We start from the raw sequence: 23,336 nt of genomic DNA, 5'->3' as shown, positions 1-23,336 counted from the left end.
TTCTAATTTCTAATTTTTTATTTTTTTTTGAATTTTTAATTTTTTTTAAATTAATTAATTTTTATATTTTTGTTTTATTGTTTGTACTCACATATTATTTTCAATATTAATTTTAGTTTTGAATTCTTTTTAATTTTGATTTAATTTATTTTAATTTTAATAATTATTAATTATATTCTTTTATTAATTTTTTTAATTTGGTTTAATTTTTCTCAATTTTAATTTAATTCATTTTAATTACAATAATTTTTAGATATATTATTTTATCAATTTTTTGTATTTGTTTTTATTCTCATATTCCTTGGAAATTTTATTTGGGTTATTAATTTTTTTAATCACATTTTTTTTTAATTTAAAATTTTTTCATTGGCTTGTACTCTCATACCATTTTGAATTTTAATTTTTATTTTTTTTAATTTTTAAAATTATAATTTTTAATTTTTAATTAATTCTTAATTTTTCTTAATTAATTCTAATTTTTTTAAAATTAATTTTATATTTTTTACGCATTACTTCTTTAAAAAACTTTGTAGAAATTTTTAATTAATTCTAAATTTTTTAATTATAATTTAAATTTTATATCTTTTTTTTTAATTTTGTCCAACCATTAATTGAATTTAAATTTTTTTTATCGTAACTTTTTTTAGCCACTTTTATTACGTTTTAACTCTCTTCACATTTATCTCCATAACATAGTTATCACACATTAAATCGCTTAACATTTGACATCAACTGTGAATACATATAAAATAATATATAACGTTCCCTCATTCGTTTAGTCAGCGCGTATCACGTTATTTGACGAGCAGCTCTTTTTATTGCGCTCTACACTTTCGTCCGTTCCGTTCTTAATTTAATTTCCAACTGAATTTAGTCGTCGAATCGTCGCTGTTACTTTCGCATTGCGCAGAGATGAATTAGTCGTCATCATCTGCAACAGCCAGCCATCCGCTACATATGTATACATATATATAATGCTTCCTCTTTACTCCCACCCTCTCCTTTCCCTACTCTTCTATTTCCTATTGACTATTTGCTCATACACTTACAGGCACAGTGGTGGCTACCCCAGCTAGCGTCACTCGGTGGCGTCGCTCATTCAATGCCTTTTCTTCCGCCAGTCGACCGTCAAATCCATGACGTGCTCGCTGTTCTCACGATATTCAAAAATTCTCGTGTTGAAATAAAAATACAAGAATCTTTATATACAAACAAATATGTACAGCAGCCGGCTAGCATCAGCTGTTCTACATTAAATTACATATGTTTACAGTTGGACTCAGATAAATCAACTTCCTCTGATAAAAATTTGAATGGTAGGCAAATGAGGTTCTCAAGAAGACGACTCCTTGGGATTGCTATAGAGTTTTCGCTGTCTGGAGGCGAATTGGTGTTTTTATTGTCACGATAAAATCGAGGAGGGGTTATAATTTCAAAAGCTTTCCGTTAGACTCCATTAAAGCCAATCATCTCATTGCAGCATGCGTAAACCTGTAATAGATATTCGGACTGCGCTCAAGACTCTATTCAATGAGTGGTCTATGTAGAGAACATGTGATTTATTACCTATAGCATCTGAGTTCCACCACTTTAGAGTATATCAACCAACTTTGTAAAAGATACATTGGTTAGAAGCGGGATTCTTCAAAATACTTGACTCTCTAAAAATTGGATTTATATTTAGATTACATACGTACGGTCTACGGTGGGTTAGCTTTCAGTTTCCGCAGCTATAGCTAACATATGTATATTGTGGGGTCACTTTAAGGTTCCTAAAGTCCTTTCAACATAAATGATTTTCCTCTAATTATTCAAAAATTAACCGAACCACATCTCTTCGCTCTCGACCGAGTACTAACCGAACGCTGCTTGTTTGACCTAACTGGGGTGGAATAATATTTCCTGTAGTCGAATAATATTTCTTGTAGAATATTAGATAAATGTTTCAACTTGGACTAGTTACTTTCAATAGACTAGTGAGTAGTAGTAGACTTGTGAGGTTCAATAGTAAATGACTGGTTCCTACTGCCCTTAAATCAACTGAGAGACTTTATAGTTAGTCTGAGATATAAGACCTTGATTGAGTACATGTGTACCCCAATCATTTTTAGTTTGCGTAGACCCGTTTTCCATATCTGAAAACCACACAATCGCTTGTCTTCTTGTGGCGGTTCAATGAACCCTTCCAACACCTACACTCGCTAAAGCAAAGCATTAATCATAAAAATCGCAGTTGACTCGAAAATTGGTTTGTAATACTTAAATCTCTCTACCAAGGTATACTTAAGTAGTTCCTTAAATATAAGAGTGGAAAAAATTCAACGAAAATTATGTGGATCATCCAACGCAGAATATTGAGGAACACCCAAGTTGCGTGCGTTGGTCCAACTGATATATAAAAAGATTAATAAATTTTGTTTTTCGCGGAATTTTGAACTTACTCAAAACATTGTCACTTTCGCTGAAACACTTGGCGCTTGCCAGATATTCTTAGCTTTACTTATACAGCAACAAAAATACCCACAATTTAAATCGATTTTGTCAAAGGTTTTATGACAACAACTATCAAAGCATATAACAAATAAAATTAATGAGCAATGCTGCTAAAAATAGTAAATTACAAATGGAAAATATGCTAAATTAATTTGAAAACATTTTCGAAATAAAAGCAAAGAAAATTTAAAAATTTTTTTATCGAAAATATTCAAAAATTTTCAAAAACAATTAAAAATTTTTTTTTTTAAATTTCAAAACTATTTTTCACAACATATTAAAGAAAGGTTTTGAAAAATTATTAAAAAAAAAATTATTTTAATTAAAAAAAATTGCAAAAAAATGTTCAAATTTCAAAAATTATTTTTTCGAAAAACTTTTTTGATAAAAAAATGTCGAAAAATGTTTTTCAATAATATTTAAAAAAAATCATGAAATGAAAAATGTTTTTCAATAATATTTAAAAAAATTTTATAAAATGATTCCAAAAATTATTTTTCAAATAATAAAAAAAATCAAAAAATAGTTTTCCAAAACGTTTGTAACATATGTATGTATGTATATTTTTCCATAAAAAAAATCCAAAAAAATATTTTCCAAAGCAGTTTAAAAAAAATTTCAAAAATTTTTTTCAAAAGTTGTTTTTAAAAATTAAATTGGTAAAAATTTTAAAAAACATTCAAGAAAATATTACAAAAAGTTTTCCAAACTTAGATTTAAAAAAAGTTCCAAAATGTAGTTTTCAAAATATATTGTTGATGTTAAAAAATGATGTTAAATACAATTTCAAAAATAATTTTCAAAATAAATTTAAAAAGTTTTCAAAAACTATTTAAAAGAAAATATTTAAATTATATTTCAAAAAGTTTTGAAAAATTATTAAAAAATAATGTCTGTAAAAGTTTTAAAAATGTAAAAAAATCAGAAATAAATTTCAATAGCAATTTAAAAAGTTTTCAAAAATAATTTTCAAAATTATTTTTCAAAAAATTTTTGAAAAATTATTTAAAAAAAATTTCGGTAAAAGTTTTTGAAAAAAAAATTAAAAAAAAAGTTTTCAAAACTTACATTGCTGATGTTGATTACAAATATAAAACCAAATTTACAAATCAATTTTAAAAGTTGTGCTATTTTTGTGGCCAAATTTATATTACATGTGTTTTTATTTATTTTCATATATTTGTATATTTTTACAAATGTACATACATATGTATGTACTATGTACATACTATAAAACACTCAGTTCGTAAATTACGTGACCTTTATGGCTTTTCAAATACAAGTGTTGAAATTTGTAAACCTTATGAACACTTGACGCCTTCTTAAGATACTCAAATAAGTATTTTAGTTTAAATTTATTTTATTTGTTCAATTTGTATTTATTTTCTATGCAAACATACACACTTATGTACATATATACATATGTATATTATTTGCATACGCAAACACTCAATCGCCTGCCAGCTCACATAAATTTTGGATTCATATTTCATTTTAGCTTTTAAGTCCTCTGTACACACATATATGTACATATGTACATATGTATATTTATAAGTAATTTATTATTTGCTGTGTAAGAGAACTAAAGAAAAAGATTCGATAGTATAATAGCAACAGTTTTTGTTTTTGTTGTATTTTTAAATTTATTTCTGAAATTTATTGTTACTAATTATTTATTTGTAAATTAAAATCGTAAAACATATATTTTTTCAAAAATTTCTTAAAAATTTCAAAAATAAATATTTTTTTTAAATATATAACATTTTTTCAAAATTTCAAAAATATAATTTTTTGAATTTTCGAATTTCAAAATATATTCTTTTCAAACAAATTGTAGTTCTTTTTTCTCAAAATTTTTTTTTTTGTTTTTTAAATTTAATTACTTTTATTGCTGTAATTTTCTATTTAAACTCAAAAATTAATTTTTTTTTCAAAAAATATTTTCCAAAACAATTTAAAATATCAGAACTATTTTTCAAAAATATTTGAAGAAAGTTTTGAAAAATTATTAAAAAAAAATTTTGGTATATATTTAAAAAATGTTCAAATTTATTTGGTGATATTTTTGTATTTTTAAGTTTTTTATATTTTATTATGTTTTATTAATGCAGAAGGCTACAAAATGCAGAGAACTTGAATTCTAAAAAATAGCCAAAAATTTGGGTTTTTGTTGTTGCTGTAATTTGTTATTTCAAATCAAAATTTATTTTTGTTTTTAAATTTAATTACTTAAGTATGTGTAATTTTTTATTTTAACTCAAATTTTTTTTTTCAAAAATTTTATTATTTTTTCTTTAAATATCATAGCTTACAACGAATTAAGAACCAAGGGAATATATCCATACAATTTCAAAATTAGCAACACATTTTTGTTGTTGTTGTTGTCTCTTTTTTTAAACGTAGTATGTATGTAAGTTTTTTTTAATCATCTAAGTTTTCTGGATGCTAAAAGCCTTAGAAAAATTCCGAAGAGTACAACAAAGTATAGTCCTTTGTTATTGTATTTTTTATTTTTGACCTTTATTTTAAAGTTTGCGAGAACTAAAAACACTACAAAAATTCTAAAGAAATCACAAAATTGTTTTTTGCTATTTTTGTTGTACTTTTATATTTTATTTTTATTAACAAAAAAAATTCTAAAAAATGGCAGATTTTCTCTATCATTGGAACTGTCAGTGAACGCATTATTAATAAAATTTATAATTATATATTTCATAGACATAAGTATATATGTAAATATACATATGTGTCGCTTCATATACATATTTGCGTCAATATAGCAAAAATATATAGTTGAATTGAAAGTATATTTTCGTGGTAATAATTATGTGATGGCATCGCATAAAAATAAATTTTGAGTGTGCTGCTGAATTGTTGCTGATAAAATGCGTATAGTTTTATATACTAATGCAAATATACACATACATATGTATGTACATATAAATATATCCATATATTTTGTTCCAAGCAAGTTCATGAGCACTTAAATCTATACGGAATTTCTTGAGGTTGTCATCAGAATTTTTTTTTAAACAAATCCACATAGGATCGTTTAAAGCAAGAGGGTCAAGTTTGGCATGACGAAATCGAGTATTCTGTATGGAAGGATTTAGATAAAATATATATGTATGTCTACTGGATATAAAACTACGAGATCAGTTGTGTTAACTAGCAGAAGAATTAAAGAAACGTCTTAAAAATATAAATGCATTTTCAATGGAAGTTTACTTGATTTCCATGTCTGGCAAACCGACACGTAATTTTCACTGCAAACCTTCTTATTATTCTTATCTTACATATTGCAGTCAAAGAAACGAATAAACTCATCAAAGTCAATAAACAATCTTCGTCTGACAAAGCGATTCAATCATCAGATTCCGGCGAAGCCGAATTGATGCACTCAACACAACTACATACAAACTTACATACGAGTAGCTGGTACATATTTCGATTATTATTTTGTAAATAAAAAAATATTGCCGGAAAATCTCTCTTAAGGTAAACAAATGGTTCAACTCAAATTCGCGAAAATTTTTAACGAGGTCAGGGCACCAAAAGAAAGAAGAAATCCCGCTGTTAAAATGCCATTACCACTTTGCAACATGCAACGTATAATGGATGGGCATATATAGTATATGAATAATTGCTGAATAATTGATGGCGTACGTAGACAAAGGCTGCAAAAATATTTATAGTACATAACGAACTCGAGGCGAGCCCAGTCATAGGTAGGTATCTGTAAGTTTTGAAAGCTGATCAAAGCCAAAAACCAGCATCTGTTCAAGAGCAACAAGGAAGTAGAATTGATTTAAAACTGATCTCTCGCACCCTGCAGGCCTCGGTGATGATGCAAATGAAGCTCACTCCTCAGAGATGTCCATAGCTGACGCTGGTATTCGGATAAGTTTAGGATTCCACTTGAACAGACGAAAATGCATGTCCTTTGTGATCCTACCAACTCCTAACTTTTGTTGAATTTTGGATAAAAAGTGCCTTTATAAATAGATAAAGGACATTGAATTTGTCAGAAATTTTTTGAGACGGCTCATATCAATCCCTTACCCTGCCTGTTCTCCGCGATATCTCAACTTCACTCTAGCGAAAGCTTGACGGTGGAGAGCTATATATGTATATACTTCCTTCTTTCGCATATTCAATAAAACCTCTGCAGTTGATTTTTCTTCTTATAGATAGATAGATAGATAGATATAAGGTCTATTGTGACCTTCTCTCTGCCACAGCGTGTCAGATAGCGTCAGCAAATTGATAAATTCCATTATACTGATGGCTGCCATTAAAGCGATGTGATACCTACTCACAAATATGAATCCAAGGGCCTTATTCTTGCGTATGCATATTGCTCTGCAGTCTATTAACAGGTTTTCAGCTCCATGTCGCAGAACCTACAGTTTGTATTGAATGCTAGATCCGTGTTGAATAAGTGCTTCTTGAGCTTTCAATCGTCAACGCAGAATGCGGCAAGTTGCCAGAATTTGCTCCTCAGAAGATTGGTTACGTCTTGAAACCTTCTAAGGTTGTAACCACCCATTAGCATCTGGGCCCTGCCTTGGAGTTATTGTCAACACTGCAACCTGCCTACTTTTTTCTCCTTACGAAGTAGCTCCTTTATGGTATGAGGACCAACCGCCTTACAGGGTTCTCATCATTATAGTAGAAGCTAGAGAGCTAGAGCGGTCAAGTTCGTCAGCCAGTTCATTCCCGGGTATTTGATTACCTATAGGTCTTCTTTATAGTGTGAGGGCCACAGAGCGGTCAATATGTATATATGTTTCCAGTAAACTCTTACTTTTCCTTGCCTCGAAACTATTCTCTTGCTTTTAATCGATAATCTAAATGCCTCTCTTAAGGTTCTAGTCATAAAACCTTTTGGTGCGTACAGAGTCGTCCGATATTAAGAAATTCCTCTCTGTTTTATCTCATAGTGAAATTTATCTTTATTGAAACCGTAGTTGGAGGTCGTTCCCGCGACAGTTGGGTCTACTTAACCGTAGCGGATCCAGATTTTTATCTGGCTAAGGACTGTCAATACGGCAGCATTCCTCCGAATTAACTTCAGGAAGGTTTTCTACCGCTACAACAAACACAACATCGAAAATCATGGTATTGACCTACTTCCAGCCAACAAAATTATATGCGAAAAATATTCTCAAGGCAAAAACTTTTGTGGAAAATTGTCGAGTTTACAGTCCTTAACCACAAAAAAGACCGGGTCGATAATGAGACTCGACTATTTTGAGAATAAATTATATATTTTGGATATTCTCTTTGCTCGTTTCCTGCGCTACTTTTTGACAACCTAGATGGACTAACGTATATTATATAACCCAGTTGGAAAGTTGGTCCGATTTTTGGCTTTCTTAAATCGTTAGGGTGCCATCCAAATCTAGAATTGTATATTATTCTCTATTTAATGAACAACTATATTCAATTTTCTACGATAAATATATTTTAAATGATTTTGTTGGAGTGTTTTAGGTTTAAAAATGAGGTCGTGGAATTGTCAAATCCATCAATCTTCCAACAGTTATATACATCACTTGCTACGAAAAAGCATGAACTTTGAAAAAAATAGAAGAAAAATTGACAAATTATTTTTCACAGAAATTTAAAAATATAAATTAGAGCACTTTTCCATACTCGCACCTCTATATATATATTTATAATATATGGCATAGGTATAGCACTAGACAGACCTATCTGATCTAAAGAAAGCACCATGCGTGTCTACTTAGATATACAAAATTACACATGTACTTGCTTAATTTTAGTTAATTTTAGTGTTAAAGTCTTAGAAAAACACAAAATCACTTTGAAATTGGAAATCTAAAAGCAAATTAGCCGCGAGTGCGTTGCGTATGCGTCATAGAATGGTCATGCTTTGCTCAGAGTGCTTCCCCATGAATAAATCAAAAATACGCGGATGCTTAATTTGTTTTGCTTTGCTAATTTCCATTTTATGGTCTGTGAAATGTGTGGAGATTAGTAATAATCCATGAGAGAATTGGAAGTAGCGACATTGAAAAATTGTGCCTACTAAAAGTTAGTTTTGGCAAGACTAACGGTACATGCAAATGCACTCATGTGGCGCCCACGAGCATTATTTATTTTTATTTTGTGATTATTTTATTTTTTATTTACTTTTATACTTTCCTCTAATTATGAAACTAAAGGTTGACCAAAAACTTTCGCGCACCTGACTCTTCTTATCATACCTTCATGGAATCTACACGAAAATGTTAGGTTCTTTAAAAAAAAAAAAAAATTATTTCGTTGGAACCCCCTTACTCTTCAAATTTTGTCAGAATATTGTGAGCATATCGTTGTTTCGACCAAGAAGATGATCCATCGATTATGACATCGGTTTTAACCAATAAAAGCGTCAACTCTTAATTATGAAAAAGGTCCACATAGCTCAGTGTCTCTATTAAAAACTTCTCTCCCGAGAAGGACTCGTAGCATTGGACTTGCTAAAAGCTTTTGACAGTGTCAACCATTCAACGCGGCTTGAGATCATTGAAGAAACCACGCTCCCTACATGACTGAAGGAATGGCTATGAACTAGCTACAATTATCGGTATTATTCCGAGGTGAACAATCTAAATTAGGGAGAATTAAAGGGGGGTTTCAGCGTTGTGGTGTCTTCTCCCGCTACTGTTTAGTTACTACATTTCGAAACTCGCACAGACCTCGCAGATGATTGTATGATAATGACGTCGGGCAATGGAATTGATGGCAGGTTTTCAACGCCTATCTCCTAGAGCTTTCTCGCTTCTTCACTACAAAGAGCCTAAAACTCTCTCCTGCCGAATCCATGGCCACCATATTCACACACCGCCTCCTAGGAACATCAGGTGAACATTACTTCAACATATCGACGAACTGGCAAAATACACCGACCAAATTCGGACGTGAACAATTTCCGACAGGCACTGAATGCCATTTACAGTGGAGCTATTGACAACCTCATTGACACCACCCCAAGCGCAATTTCGTTTTGGATATTGTAGCATGTTTAACTCCTACTTATCCAGAATAGAATCTGGCATACAAAACCTATATCCTGCTCACTTAACCCCATCTAACTCACTTAGCCCCCCATTTTTAGAGTCGGAACCCGTCGAAACAGCTTGTTTTCTGAGCTTATCGTCAAAGGATTTCGATGAGAGTTAACTTATTGCTTTCCCCAAGCAGGGTGTGGATAATCAAGCTGTCAATGTTGTTTTTGTTGCGGCAGAATTCTACCGAGTTGTCAGTCCTTGACCGGATAAAACATAAAGATCTTTTTATGCCCTGTTATGTTGGAATAAATACACCTATTATTTAAAGCGTTAAGGTTTTTTTTATGGTTTTTCTGTATTTGATTAGGTATGCCGATCCACAGAACGATCTTTCAGTACCGTTGATTCAATTTTCAGTTCCAAAAAGGTATAGACTCATAATTTCTTTGGCATATAAGGGGCACACCTATCGATTGTTTTGAAAATTTCTGGGTATATTTATAAATGTTTCAAAAATACACAGAGAAATTTTGGAAAAAGAAATTAAATAGATTTTTTTCGAGTTATATTAAAACTCCGACAGAGCTAAAAAGAGGTTCTATACTGCAGCAGTGATTTCTTCCTGTTTTTCCAATCAAACCCTATAAAAATACGTTTCAAGATAAACTGAAGGAGTTGATTGAACTGGACAACCACCCATAAAATGGCTGCAATTTTCGTGTTGCTTGAGAAAGCGATTTGAAATTTTAGTTTTATTGGAATGTTCTCTCATTCATTCACTCCCTCTCTTTCTCTCTCTATGTCTCTTTAGCATTTTTCTTGGGTCAAGCCTTGGATATGCTCAATCCTCCAGTATTTCTTCAGTGCATTCTTACCCTTTCATCCCTCGAAACTATTCCCTTCTTCCAAATCGTCCTTATAAGCGGCTTTTTTAAGATTTTAGTAATAAAACAGTGCTCTTGGTACTTGCAGAAACGTCCGATATTGAGAAATCCTTCTCTGTTCTATCTCATATGTAATTTTCTGAAGTGTTCTGAAAAACATGTCAAAGACGTTCATTCACTTTGACATCTGATTTGACAGCTATGCCTGCAAGAAATGCTATGTGCCCAAAGAACACCCTTTAAAACCATTTGTCATATACATTTAGTTAATGAAATTTTATTTGTTTAATTTTTTGCTTTTTTTGTAATACACAAATATTTTGTTTTAATAATGGTAATAATAATGATAATAATAATAGTAATTGTAATAATAGTATATATATATATAGTACGTTTAGTTATGTTGATTTATCTAAATAAATTTGGAGAAATCAATTGATTTACATACAGTTTCATTTCATTTGGTTACAATTTTGCGTTTAAACTCGCTTAAAATTATCGATAAATTGTTAGTGTTTTAATACATTCATTTTGATTTTTGTTTTACTTTTCGTTTTCAATTTATTCTTATTGGTTTTAGTTTAGTTGTTGCATATAGTTGCAGTTATTTGTATGTGTGTGTGTTTTATATGCATTTTATATTTTTAGTTAAACAATAGTTGCAACCAAGTGCCATATAGAGTTATATAATAGTTATTTTTAACATGTGTATATGTATGTATGTATGTATATGTGTAGTGTTTTTGTAAATTAGGCTTAGAAATATCAATCCACATGCTTAATTACTCACAGTCATGCAATTTTGGAATTTCGCAAAATTCTAATTCTCAAATATCAATGCTTAAATCAATTACAACAAATGCGCTCTGCAGCGTTTTTAGTTTTTTTGTTGTTATTTTTTTTAGTTTTAGTACTTTTCCATTTTTTCATGTAGGATTGCATTAAAAATAGTTTTATTGTACAATGTAATTTTCTAAAAATATTTAAAATTTAAAAAAATTAATAAAGCATCAAAAATTTGTTTGTTTTTAATTAGAAAATTTTGTTTTTTTACACTAAAAAAATTAAAAAGAAAATTTGTATTAAAAAAATTAAATTTAAAAAAATTAATAACGCATCAAAAATTTGTTTGTTTTTAATTAGAAAATTTTGTTTTTTTACACTAAAAAAATTAAAAAGAAAATTTGTATTAAAAAAATTAAATTTATAATTAACTTTGTAATTTAAAAAATTTAAAAAATATTAATTAATTAAAAAAACATTAATTAATTAAAAAATATTAATTAATTCAAAAAACATTAATTAATAAAAAAAATTAAGATTAAAATTAGATGAAAAAAATTAAATTTAAGTTAATTAGTTGAAAACGATGTTTTTAGCAAATATGTATTAAAAAAAATTAATTTAAAAAAATATTAATGAAAAAAATATAATTTTAAAATTAGTTTAAAAAAATTAATTACAATTAATTAATTACAATTTTATTTTAATTACAATTAATTAATTTTTTTTTTAATTTTTCTTACAAATATAAAAAGCACTAAAGCGAATACCAAGAAATAGACATAAAAATAATTAATTAAAAAAATTAAAAAAAAAATTAATTAAAAAATTAAAAAAAAATATTTAAAAAAATTTGTAATTAAGCAAATAAAAAAAAAATAATTTTAAAAACATTAACATAAAATTAGTTTAAAAAAATTTTAATTAAAATTAATTAAATACAATTTTTTTTACAAAGACAAACAGCACTTAGGCCAATAAAAAAAAATTAACATACAAAATGAAAATAAATAATAAAAAAAATAATTAAAAAAATTTAATTAAGGAAATTAAATTAAATGAAAAATTAAATTTAAAAAAAAAATTTAAGTTTAAAATTAGTTTAAAAAATTGTAATTAAAAATAATTAATTAAAAACATTTTTTTTTAATTTTTTTTACAAATACAAAGCACTGAAGCCAAACTAAGAAATAAACATAAATACAAAAGTTAATACAAAAAATTTAATCTTTAAAATTTCAAATTTTTTAGACAAAAATTTTAACACAAGAAAGTGCGTCAAAAAGAGAGCGTGTGAGTGTGGCTAGTAAAATAGGTATACGAGAACAGCGTGTCATGGGTTTAACTAAGCATAAATCATTAATACTAAAATGCTTTAGAAATCGGTTGTGAACAAAATGTTGATTTTGGCTTAATTATATTAATATTTTTTTACTTTATAAAATTTCGTTTTATATGTATAAAAAAGGCCTGAATTTTTATAAAAAATAGGCGCTTATAAAAAGCGAAATATTATTTAGTAAGTAAAAAATGAATAAAATTAAGCCAAAATCAGCTAAAAATTATAAAAAGGCTGCAAACATACAAACAAAAGTAAAAAATACGCATTTTACATAACAGTATTTTATGTTTCTCGTTTAATATTTTCCAAAAATGCAAAAGGTGGCAACAATATAAAATGCAAGAGGTGCCAATTTGATAAAAAAAAGAGTAAATGTGAAAAAACTTATTAAAAAAAATTAAGAAAATATTTATATTTTTTAACATGTACAGGGTGCAACAATAGTAGCCAAAATTTAGCTCTTCTCTTAACAAAGTAATATTATAATAAAAAAATATTAAATTATAATTGAAAAAGTAGTATAATTTGACAAAAAAATTATAACTTTGTTTTTTTATTATTTTTTTTATAAATTAAATTATTTAAATAAAAAACAAATTATTAACTTATTAATTTTTTTTAGTTTTTTTATTAATTTTTTTTATTAATTTTTATATGTATATTTGGAAAAAAATTTAGTTTATTGATTTTCTAATTTTTTTTTATAAATTTATTTATTTTTTTTTTTATATTTTGAAAACAGTTTTTATTTTTTTTGTAAGAAAAAAAATGATATTATTTTTTTTTTACATTTGCTCTATTACATCTACACAATCTAACACCCTTTGCTAAAGCTTCTAAAAAAGTACTTCGTTTGCTACTAACACATTCATTGACTCTATAACTACATAGAATGTACATATGTAATTGTAAGAGTATATTTAGATAGATTTGATGGAGATAGCGAAATCTTGCTGAATTGTATACTGATATGAAATTTATTTTTTATTAAAAATTAAAAAAAAAATGTTTACATTAACAAGAAATTCAAAAAAAAATATTTACATAAAAAATATAAACAAAACAAAAAAAATATAAAAGATTTACATAAAAAATATAAACAAAACAAAAAAAGATATGAAAGATTTAAATTAAAAATTAAAATAAAAGAAAATTAAAAAAAAAATTAAGAGAAATGAATAAAATACTTAAAAAAAAATATTTACGATAAAAATTTTTTAGAAATTATTTACATAAAAAAATAGTTTAAAAAAATTGTTTACATACAATATAAAAATAAAAAACTTATGCATAATAAAAAGGGAACATTTTATTTGAAATTTTTTTGTATGAAAATTGGAAAAAAATTAAATAATTAATTAATTTTTAAAAATTGAATGAATATTTTTTATAAAGGTTAATAAATTCTTTCATTTAATTTTAAAACAGTAAAATAAAAAAGGAAAGTTGGAAATTTAAAGTAAAAAAAAAAATTAAAATGTTAAACCTAAAAAAATATTTAAAATAAAATAAAATTTATGAAAAGAACAGAAAATTAGAAATTACGCGAATTAAAATTTAAAAAAATTAAAAACACATAATAATTAAAACTGAAAAAATTAAAATAAAAATAAATAAAGAAAATTTATCAAAGAAAACGAAATAAATGAAATTTAAGCAATAATTAACTTGAAATAAGACAAAGTTGTAAGTAAAAATAGCATTTTAGTCGTCAAAATCTCAATATCGTTAAAAAAAAAGTCATAAATAAATTATAGAAACAATTGCAAAACGACAAAAATTTGTAGTCCGAAATCTATAACAAGCAAAAAACAACTTTAAATAAAAAAAATTAAATAAAAAAAAATTAAATAAAAAAAAACTTAAATAAAAAAAATTAAATAAAAAAAATTAAATAAAAAAAAACTTAAATAAAAAAAATTAAATAAAAAAAATTAAATTTAAAAAAAATAAATAAAAAAAAGAATTAAATAAAAAAATTGAATAAAAAAAATTAAATAAAAAAATATTAAATAAAAAAAATTAAATAAAAAATTAAATAAAAAAAAAAATAAATAAAAAAAATTAAAAAAAAATTAATTAAAAAAAATTAAATAAAAAAGAATTAAATAAAAAAGAATTAATTAAAAAAATTATATAAAAAAAAATTAAATTAAAAAAAAACTAAATTAAAAAAAATTAAATTTAAAAAAAAAATAAATAAAAAAAAAATTGGAAATAAAAAATTTTAGTCAGAAATATATTACGAAAAAAATCTTTAAAAAGGCGAAATTTTCAATTAATAATTAATTTTTTTTTTCATTTTTATTCAAAAATTTATTACAAAGAAAAAAATCTATAAATAAAAGTTCCAGAAAAATTTGAAAAACTGCAATTTATTATTTTTAGTTTCATACACATATTTCCATCAACCTGCAACGATTTCGCTATCTCTAACACTGCTACACTGCACGCTCAGTTAATTTTACTAATTTTTGCACATTATTTTCTAGCAATTAACAAGCTAAGCACTTTCTCAATAACTGTTGCCTACTTCAATAGTTTTCAACACATTTTTCTCAACCTTCGATTTATATTTCAATATATTGGGTAGTCGAAAAAATATTTTCGTTTTTTGTCTATAGATGTACGTATTTTGTCAATAGATGCACGAAAAGACTTTTTCGTCTCCTAATATGTACGAGTAACCTGACTAACCCTGCAATTTAGGCGTTGACCACACCCAGAATTCGCATTTTTTCACCGCAATCACCGCCTTTGTTCAAACCGCCAACTCACTCATAACCACCAGTTAGAAAATTCCATACATATTTCTTAGCATTTTAGTATTTTTTTTGTTTTTGCTTATATTAGATTTTGTTAGTAACATTTACAACTTTACGGCATAATTTTGTATGATGAAAAAGAAGATTGAATTAAAACTTAGTACTTAAATGTTGCAGAAAATGCAAACAAGCTCGAAAAGCATACGCATGCGCATGCGCCAAGTCACTGTCAATTATTTCCATGTACACCAGCATGCGTACACACATTTCATTTCATTTTGCTATTTTGAGGAGTTCCTGCGTATGACGCTGCGCCGGCATTTCCCTTTCTTCTATTCGCACATATTTCGCTGCTCATCAGCACTGCATACTAGCGCGTTGCCAACTCTTTGCTACGCTTACTTGAGCGCCTCCTTGGCGCGTTGCTCCCACTCGGCGCGCCGCTGATGTATGCCCTTAAATTCGCTAACCGTTGCCGAGCGCTCGATTGTCTTGCTAAGCGCGCTGCTGCTGCTCGTCGAACTATTCATGCTGCTGCTGCTGCCGCTGCTGTTGCACTCAAGCGCTTTAATATTCAACGATTGCCGCTCGTGCGCCTTGCCATTTAACTGCTGTTGCTGTTGATGGTGATTGTTGTTATTCAAATTGTTGCTGTTGCTATTGTTATTATTGTTGTTGTTTAGCGTTTCAGACGCAGTGGTCGGAAAGATTTTGCTAACGCTGCTGTTGCGCTCGATGGGTATGGCGCGGAAGCCGGCGACTTTGATGGGCGGCAGGAAGCTGCGGTTATTGGCGCCGCTGCCGCCGCCGGCGCTGGTGATGCCGTTGTTGCTGCTATTAACATTGTTGACGGTGGTATTGTTAACGCTGTGTATGCCGGTGGTGCTGTTATTACTGTTATTTGCGGCAGTGTGATTGTTGTTGTTGTTATTATTATTGTTATTATGCACGCTTAAGCCATTCGTATGTGACGCGCCGCCGTTAACGCTTTTCGTGCGAAAATCTGCCAACGAATTGCGATTATTGACACCATTCGTCAATTTGCCGCTCTGCATTTCGTGGGACGCCTCCAATTTCGGCAGCTTATCCAGTTTCTCCTCGCTTGCCGACTGATTTTCCTTGTCGCTGTCAACATTCTGCTGCGCCGCCACGAATTTCTTGGCGCTGCTGCCGCTACCGCTGCCGCCATTGCTCACCTGTATTTTGTCGGCAAGCGCGTTGATGTCTTCATCTTTGATTTTTAATGAGCGCCGCGCGAAAACCTTCATCAACTCGGGCGTCGCATCATCGCGATTGCCATTGGTCGGCGCGCCCGCTTGCGTCGTAGCACAGAAGGACTTCTTGCGCAGCATGACCACATTGTCCGTCGCCGCTTTTTCGCTCGTCTCTAATTTCTCCTCCGATTTGGCAAATGATTTGCGATAGACTTCCTCTGTAATAGACTTCTTGCGCTCATTGCGCAACTCCTCGATGCGCTTGTCCGTCTTCAATTTCTCCTCGCTCATGAATAAGCGCTTGCGCTCTTGCAACGATAATTTTTTGGCGCTCAGCGTTGCCGTGTCAGCGGGCGCATCTAATGGCGTTTTCATGCGCAACAAAGCGCCTTCATCTACATCAGTTGTCGGTGTTATTGGAGTTGTTGGTGTGGTTGGTGTTATCGGTGTTGTTGGTGTAGTTGGTGACAGCGTAACAATCGATTGTTGTTTCTTCACGGGACTTCTTGGCGGCAGCGCGCTCACAATCACAGGCATTTTTGTTGGCGATTTATTGTTGTTGTTGCTGCTGCTGTGATTTTGGCTCATATCGAATATGGTTTTCTGCTTGTCGGCTTCATTGGGTGAGGGCTTTTCGATAATCTCCACGCTCTCGTTGCTCAAGCGGCGCAAGCTGAGCTCCTCCAAATTGCTGTTGCGCTCGGTTTTAGCCTCTTTGGTCACTTGTTGTTGTTGCTGTTGCGGCTGCTGCTGCTTCTCTTGTTGCACTTGCTGTGCTTCTGTTTGTTGTTGTTGTTGCTGTTGCGTAGGCGTTTGCAGCTCGCGCACATTCTTGGCCAGCACCACATTGGCGCTCTTAGCAATGCGCGCGGGATCAACGCGATTCAACTGTATGCGCATGAACTCCGGCACGCCATCGTCGTTCGGCGTGCTGCTGCCGCTTGTCGACTCATGCAACTGTGAAAAAATATGTTTAATAATAAAATAATTATGTTAAATAGACGTTAAACTTACCTTTACTGCGCCGCCGCGCTCCTCATTGCCGCTTTGGCTGTGCGCTGGTGGGCTGTCCAACAAGCTGGTGCTGCGGCGCGTCGTCTTGACGCTTTGCGCCTTGGCGCTCTGCACCACCGGTGCTGGCGCCGATTTGCGCTCCACATCTTTGGCATTTGCTGCTAAAACATCCATGGAATTGCGCACATTAGCCACCGCGACATTCGACTTTAGCTTGTTCTTCTCGCGCAACGGTACTGCAGCTGTTGTGGGTGTGAGTTTGGGGTCGTCCGTGGAGGTGGACGTATCCAGGCTCGCATTCGAATCCCGCAAATGCAAGACTTTCGGACGCAGCTGCTGCTCGGCCTTCAACACTTCCGCTGCCGGCGGCACCACAGTAACGAGCGAGATGGGCGACGCCTTGGGCGCGTTAATCTGCTCAACAGATTTTCGGTTGCTGTTGCCGGCGCTCACAGTAACCACAAGTGGTTTTTCCTCCAAGCTGGTGGTGCTCGTTGGTTTGCGCAAGACGTTGATGAATGGTGATCTCACAAGTAAGTCACCTTTGTTGGACTCGTCTGGCGCAACCGTTTTGGTTGGCGTACTCTTAACCACAATATTTTTTGTAAAATTATAACTGCTGCTTGTGGCAGTCAAATTGCCTGCAGACTCAGTGCGCGGTGTGGTAGCGCGCGTCGCCTTATCACCTTGCAGCTCCACATCCATAGCGCCGTTGTCGGCATTATCCTTGGCGTTGTGTGCGAAGTCATTGTAAGGTACGCGCAAATTCAATGTCAAATCGGGCAAACTGGGCATGTTGTTGTGCATCGCGGTGGGCGTGGCATACGCCTCCTCTTGGTATGTGCGAAAACTGCGCGACTTCTCCACAACTTTTCGTTGCTTCTGCTCTTGGCTGCTGTACGCGTGCGTTTCGTCGGCGGCGTCCAGCGAGCTGGTGGAGTGCGCGTTTGCGCCATTGCTGGCGGCGTAACGTACCACCGAATCGTTGGAGCGTGAGATCTTTTGCTGAAAAGCGCTGAGTCCAACAATTTTCGGTTTCTTCTCGTAATGATGTTCCGACAATTTGCTGACGCTGCTCAACGAATTCACACTGGATGCCTGTGAGGCGGTAATTTCACGTATAATCGAAGTGGATTGGAATATCTCTTGCTGTGAGCTTTTGGAGAGTAGGCTGCTCGTGCTGCTGGCATACGAGTCGTGCGCTGTCGTGTTGGCGTTCGTGGTCACCTTGCGTTCCAGCGAACCGATGTCCTGCGGCATGTAGCGTTGGCGTGCTGCTGCGCCCGATTTCGGTTTCGGTGGCGAGGTTGTCGCGGCGGCTTCCTTTACGTTGTTGGCGCTGCTGTTGTGTGTCGTCAAATTATGCGCGTTCAGCATGGCATTCAAGCCGGTGCTGCCGACAGCCAAAATTTCACGTTTAATATCCTTACGTGTCTCTTCGATATTTTGTTCGTAACTCAAGGCGCTACGTGATTTATCTAATTTGGTCAAACTGGGCTCGGGTGTCGGCTTCATATCTAAACAAGAGGTGGAAACTTGCATTTTAGTTTTGGCATCCGTTTCGCTTTGACTCAGTTCCATTTTTTCTTCGGCGGGCGGCACGCTGTTCGAAGTGTTGCTGCTGTGGTTATTGTTATTGCGCGTGGCCGAACGCTTAGAGTTGCGTTGTATGAGTCGTCGCAGGAAGCCACTCTCTGTGGTCTCCATTTGTGTACTTGTGGCTTCTTTCTCTTTCTCCTTCATTTTCTCTTTTTCCTTTTCCTTGAGTTTCTCGCGTTCCTTCTCTCTCTTCAACTCCTGCTCACTGGGTGTTGGATCGGTGGACGACTCCTGTGGTGGCTCGAAGAGCGCCGTGGCCTTCGCTGTCAACGTGCGCAAGCCAAATAGATTGGTGGCAGCCGTTATGGATCCGCTACTGCTACTGCTAGTGGTGGTAATTGTTGTTGTGTTCGTGGTGAGTTTGCCACCATCATTACTTCTTTCATGTTTCTCGATTTTCGAGCGTTTAACGTTTACTGCTTGCTCATTGCTGGCGTTTGAAGATTTCGTTTTCGATTTCGAAGGTGATGCCACCTTTTTCGGTTCAACAGCATGTTGTTCTATTACTTTAGTATTAACGCTAGGCGGTAGAGAGCGTGTTTTGGCTTTGATGTCGTGTTCTGTGAGAACTCGGGAAACGTTAGTCTCTGAATTTGAAGAAGTCTTCAATGGACACTTACCTTTTATGTCCAGTAGTGTATTATTAGCCAACCTGAGGCTATCTTCGTTGGCTTCCGGTATTGAAGTCTGTAGAAAAGAATGGAATGGGTTTAAAATATATGTACAAAAAGTAAGGAAAAGTTAAGCTCGGATGGTACCGACTACATTAGACACTTTCAGAGCCCGAAGGCATGGGAACCTTAGTTAGTACTTGGTACTAAATACTTGGGCAATCGGATGAACGAAAATCAATCTAACGTTATATAAAATGTACCGAACATAGCCTCCCGAACCAATTCCGGACTCTCTTGCTAACATTATTCCAGACTTTCGCAATTTATCAGATAAAAAGTAGTTCGGAAACTGTAATGTTATTAACCGATAGGATCTCTAATTGATACCAAAACTTCTTATGCTAAACTACAATGCTTACTTAGGCAATCGGACTAACGGATAGATCTAACGTTATATAAAATGTACCGAACATAGCCTCCCGAACCAATTCCGGACTCTCTTGCTAACATTATATAACATCTCAGTCGTATCTTCAACTCTAAACATCACCAAAACCACTCACCTCCAGCGTACGCCGGTGCAGACGACTCGGTCCCTTCTTCTTAGCCGGACGTAAAGCCATTTTATGCTTGGCAGCCGAATGTGACAGCCGTTGATACTTCGAACCCAACAAATCCGGCTCATCGCGGTTCGTGTCGCTGGCCAAACTGCCGCTCGACGAGTGTCGATAAATCTCCGAAGACACTGATGTGGTCGACACGGTGGAAGAGCGAGTTATGCTGCGTCCACTCACCGTCGACGATGTTGTTGTCAACGAACGTTCCTGCACAAATTCTTTGGCGCTAACTGTGGAATTATTTGCGGTGGATGCGGTGAATAGCTCATCGCCATCACCACTATTCATGCTCAGCAAACTCAACGAGGACACTTCACTGTGATTGCCGCCCGTGGTGGTGGCGGTGGAAGATGTGGCTGTGGTTGTGTGCTTGCTATTGGCATAGTGATTGCGTTGTGTGGTACGTTCGACACGCCGTTGTGGTGAAGCTGGACTGCGTGGCAGTCCCAGATCCTCTTCCGAAGCATCCTGACGATGGCGATTGCGTTTACGCAGCACATCGGAGAGCTCAGCCTGTAAAGAGTGCAAAAAAGTTGGAGAAAGCAATTAATTTTGTGTTCAATTAATATATTTTAAGAAGTGGTGAATTTATAGTGGGTTAGTGGTGAGTTTTGTAGTTCCGCATACCCAAGTCTTCCAGCGAAAGACGAGACGTGCTCGCAAACAGCTGCGTCCTGTGCGATTCTCGCCATTACTCAGCGGTTTGATTTTCATTTTAAACGGATTTTGTTTAAAGTCAATCATTTTCATTTTGTATTTGTTATACAACTTTTTTTGATATTATATAATTATTTAATTTTTCTAACTTGACGTGGTGGTCAGAAATCATAAGACAGTTTAAGCGCCCATTTGCTTGTTTACTTAAGTTATTGTTCAACAAGTTGAAGTTGGAAATGTAAATTTTGAGGTCAGGTAGTCTAGGATAAAGGATTTCACCGCGACCTTAGGTTTATTGTGCCCTCATGAGGTAGTTAGAATAGATTTGTTGAGATACATACGTTTTAGGAAGTTGTTAAACTTTGTTTCGGTACTGAAATTATTGGTTGAAATATGAAAATGGAAAAACCGAAACAGAATTGGATTTTTATCCAACTATTTTTCAAAATTTTATTATCATTTCTTTTTAAAAATTAAATTTATTTTTAAATTACATTTTTTTTTTTAATTAATTTCTTTAATTTTTTTAATGTTTCTAATTTTTTTTAAATCTCTTTTTAATATTATAAATTTTTTTTTAATTTTTCTTTTATTTTTTTTTTAATTTTTTTTACTTTTTTAGTTTTTCTCTTAATTTTATTAGTTTTTCCTAATTTTTCTAAATATTTTCTTTACGTTTTTAGTCCATTTTCTTCTAATTGTTTAGCTGAAATTTCCTTTTATTAACTTCTACCGGTCAAATTGTTACTATACTATATTTTTTTTTCAATTTATAACCATTTCTTAATAAAAACTATCTGAGTTCATGAATTATCCAATTTTTTCTTGATTTTATTTTCTTAATTGATTTATCTTTTTTTTTAATTTTTTATTAATTTTTTTTACTTTTTTCTATTTTCTTATTTTTCCTAATATTTTTGCATTTTTAGTTTTTAGCTAAATTTCTTTAAATTTTTTTTAATTTCTTTAATTTTTTTAATTTTCTTAATTTTTTTTAATTTCCTTAATTTTTTTCAATTTCCTTAATTTTTTTAATTTTTCATAAATTTTTCCTAATACTTTTGCAAAATATTTTTTTTTTACTTTTTTCTAAATTTTTTTTTAATTTCTTTAATTTTTTATTAATTACTCCTAAAATCCAAATTATTTTTTTCTTTTTTAAATTTTACTCCTATTAACTGCTATCGATCACATTATTACAATGCATTGAACGCATACTTTTTCCAAGCAGTGTTTCCACACACACACACACATAGAAGCAGATTAATGTAAATAACCAAGTCACTTGGTCAGTCGAAATAGATTTGTGAGAGCAAACGCAGCAGAAAACACTTGTATTTACAATCAGCAGATAAAAAAGCAAATAACAAAAAAATTAAAGCAGAAACAACAAAAATTGTAAGCAAACAAAAAACATAGTGACCGAGTGCTGAGTGTCGAAAGCGAAAAGGATAAATATTTTAAGATATTGCATGTGTACATACATATGTGTCTGTGTGAATGTTTATGTGTGTCTAGTACAATTGAAATTCAATGCAATGCTCAGTATTCTTCGCAGCAGTTTGTTGAACCCGGAAACACATGTTTGCAGCGTGAGTTGCACATTCGAGTAGATTTTTTCAAAGATTTAGACGATCGAAGATGTACATACTTATGTATACCAATGTATATATTATATATGGGTGTCTATATGTATGTTTCTGTGGTGCAGAAGAAATGTATGTAAACACGCGAGGACACTTTAGAATGTTGACCTGTACATTTCTTAGTTTTTGAAAATCAATTTATTATATTTTTCTGGAAACAATTTAAGTTTGGCCAGAAATTTTAGAAATCGCCTTCAAGCTTATAAACGCCAAATGTTTCTATAATTGCGCTGAGTGGCCATAACTGAGTAAATTATCATACATCAACGCATTAGAAATAATAACTCATATGTATTTAATGGAGGGAAATGTTTCAAAGGACCAAAATAATTATTTCTTGTGCATATTTATAAAAACCATAAATTTAAAAAAATCTAAAAAAAAAATTTAACAAAAAAAATAATTTTTATATGATTTAAAAATTTTTTTCTAAAATTAAAATCAATCAAATCAAATTATTTATTTTGTCTAATATTTTTAATTGATTCTTTTAATATTTTCCAATTTTGTCTAATTTTTTCATTTTTTATTTTTAATTTTCTCTACATTAAATTTTCTTTTTTAATTATAATTAATTATATTTTTTTCGATAAATTTTATTTAAAAAAAATTAATAGAAAATTTTTATTAAATATTAAAAAAAATATTACCAAACTTTCCTTTTTTAATTATAATTAATTATATTTTTT

General features: G+C 31.5%; 2 protein-coding genes across 5 annotated transcripts in view; one reads left to right on the top strand and one right to left on the bottom strand.

Annotated features, from left to right (window-relative positions):
* Positions 1 to 23,336, top strand: part of LOC105226902 (zinc transporter 1) — a 254,752-nt gene that overhangs the window by 42,719 nt on the left and 188,697 nt on the right. The gene's annotated exons all lie outside the window — the stretch shown is intronic.
* Positions 15,597 to 23,336, bottom strand: part of LOC105226906 (serine-rich adhesin for platelets) — a 149,434-nt gene continuing 141,694 nt past the window's right edge. For all 4 annotated transcript variants that reach the window (XM_019990528.3, XM_011206031.4, XM_049453850.1 and 1 more), the window contains 4 exons: positions 20,291 to 20,857; positions 19,734 to 19,800; positions 17,515 to 19,673; positions 15,597 to 17,457 (listed from right to left, as the gene is read on the bottom strand). In XM_019990528.3, coding sequence (XP_019846087.2) covers positions 15,685 to 17,457; positions 17,515 to 19,673; positions 19,734 to 19,800; positions 20,291 to 20,857 — 4,566 coding nt within the window. In that variant the 3' untranslated portion in view covers positions 15,597 to 15,684. The remainder of the gene's footprint in view (positions 17,458 to 17,514; positions 19,674 to 19,733; positions 19,801 to 20,290; positions 20,858 to 23,336) is intronic.

The sequence above is a fragment of the Bactrocera dorsalis genome, chromosome 3 (assembly GCF_023373825.1).
Source record: "Bactrocera dorsalis isolate Fly_Bdor chromosome 3, ASM2337382v1, whole genome shotgun sequence".
NCBI lineage: Eukaryota > Metazoa > Arthropoda > Insecta > Diptera > Tephritidae > Bactrocera > Bactrocera dorsalis.
Note: the sequence above shows the minus strand (reverse complement) of the source record. Positions and strands in the feature narration are given on the sequence as shown.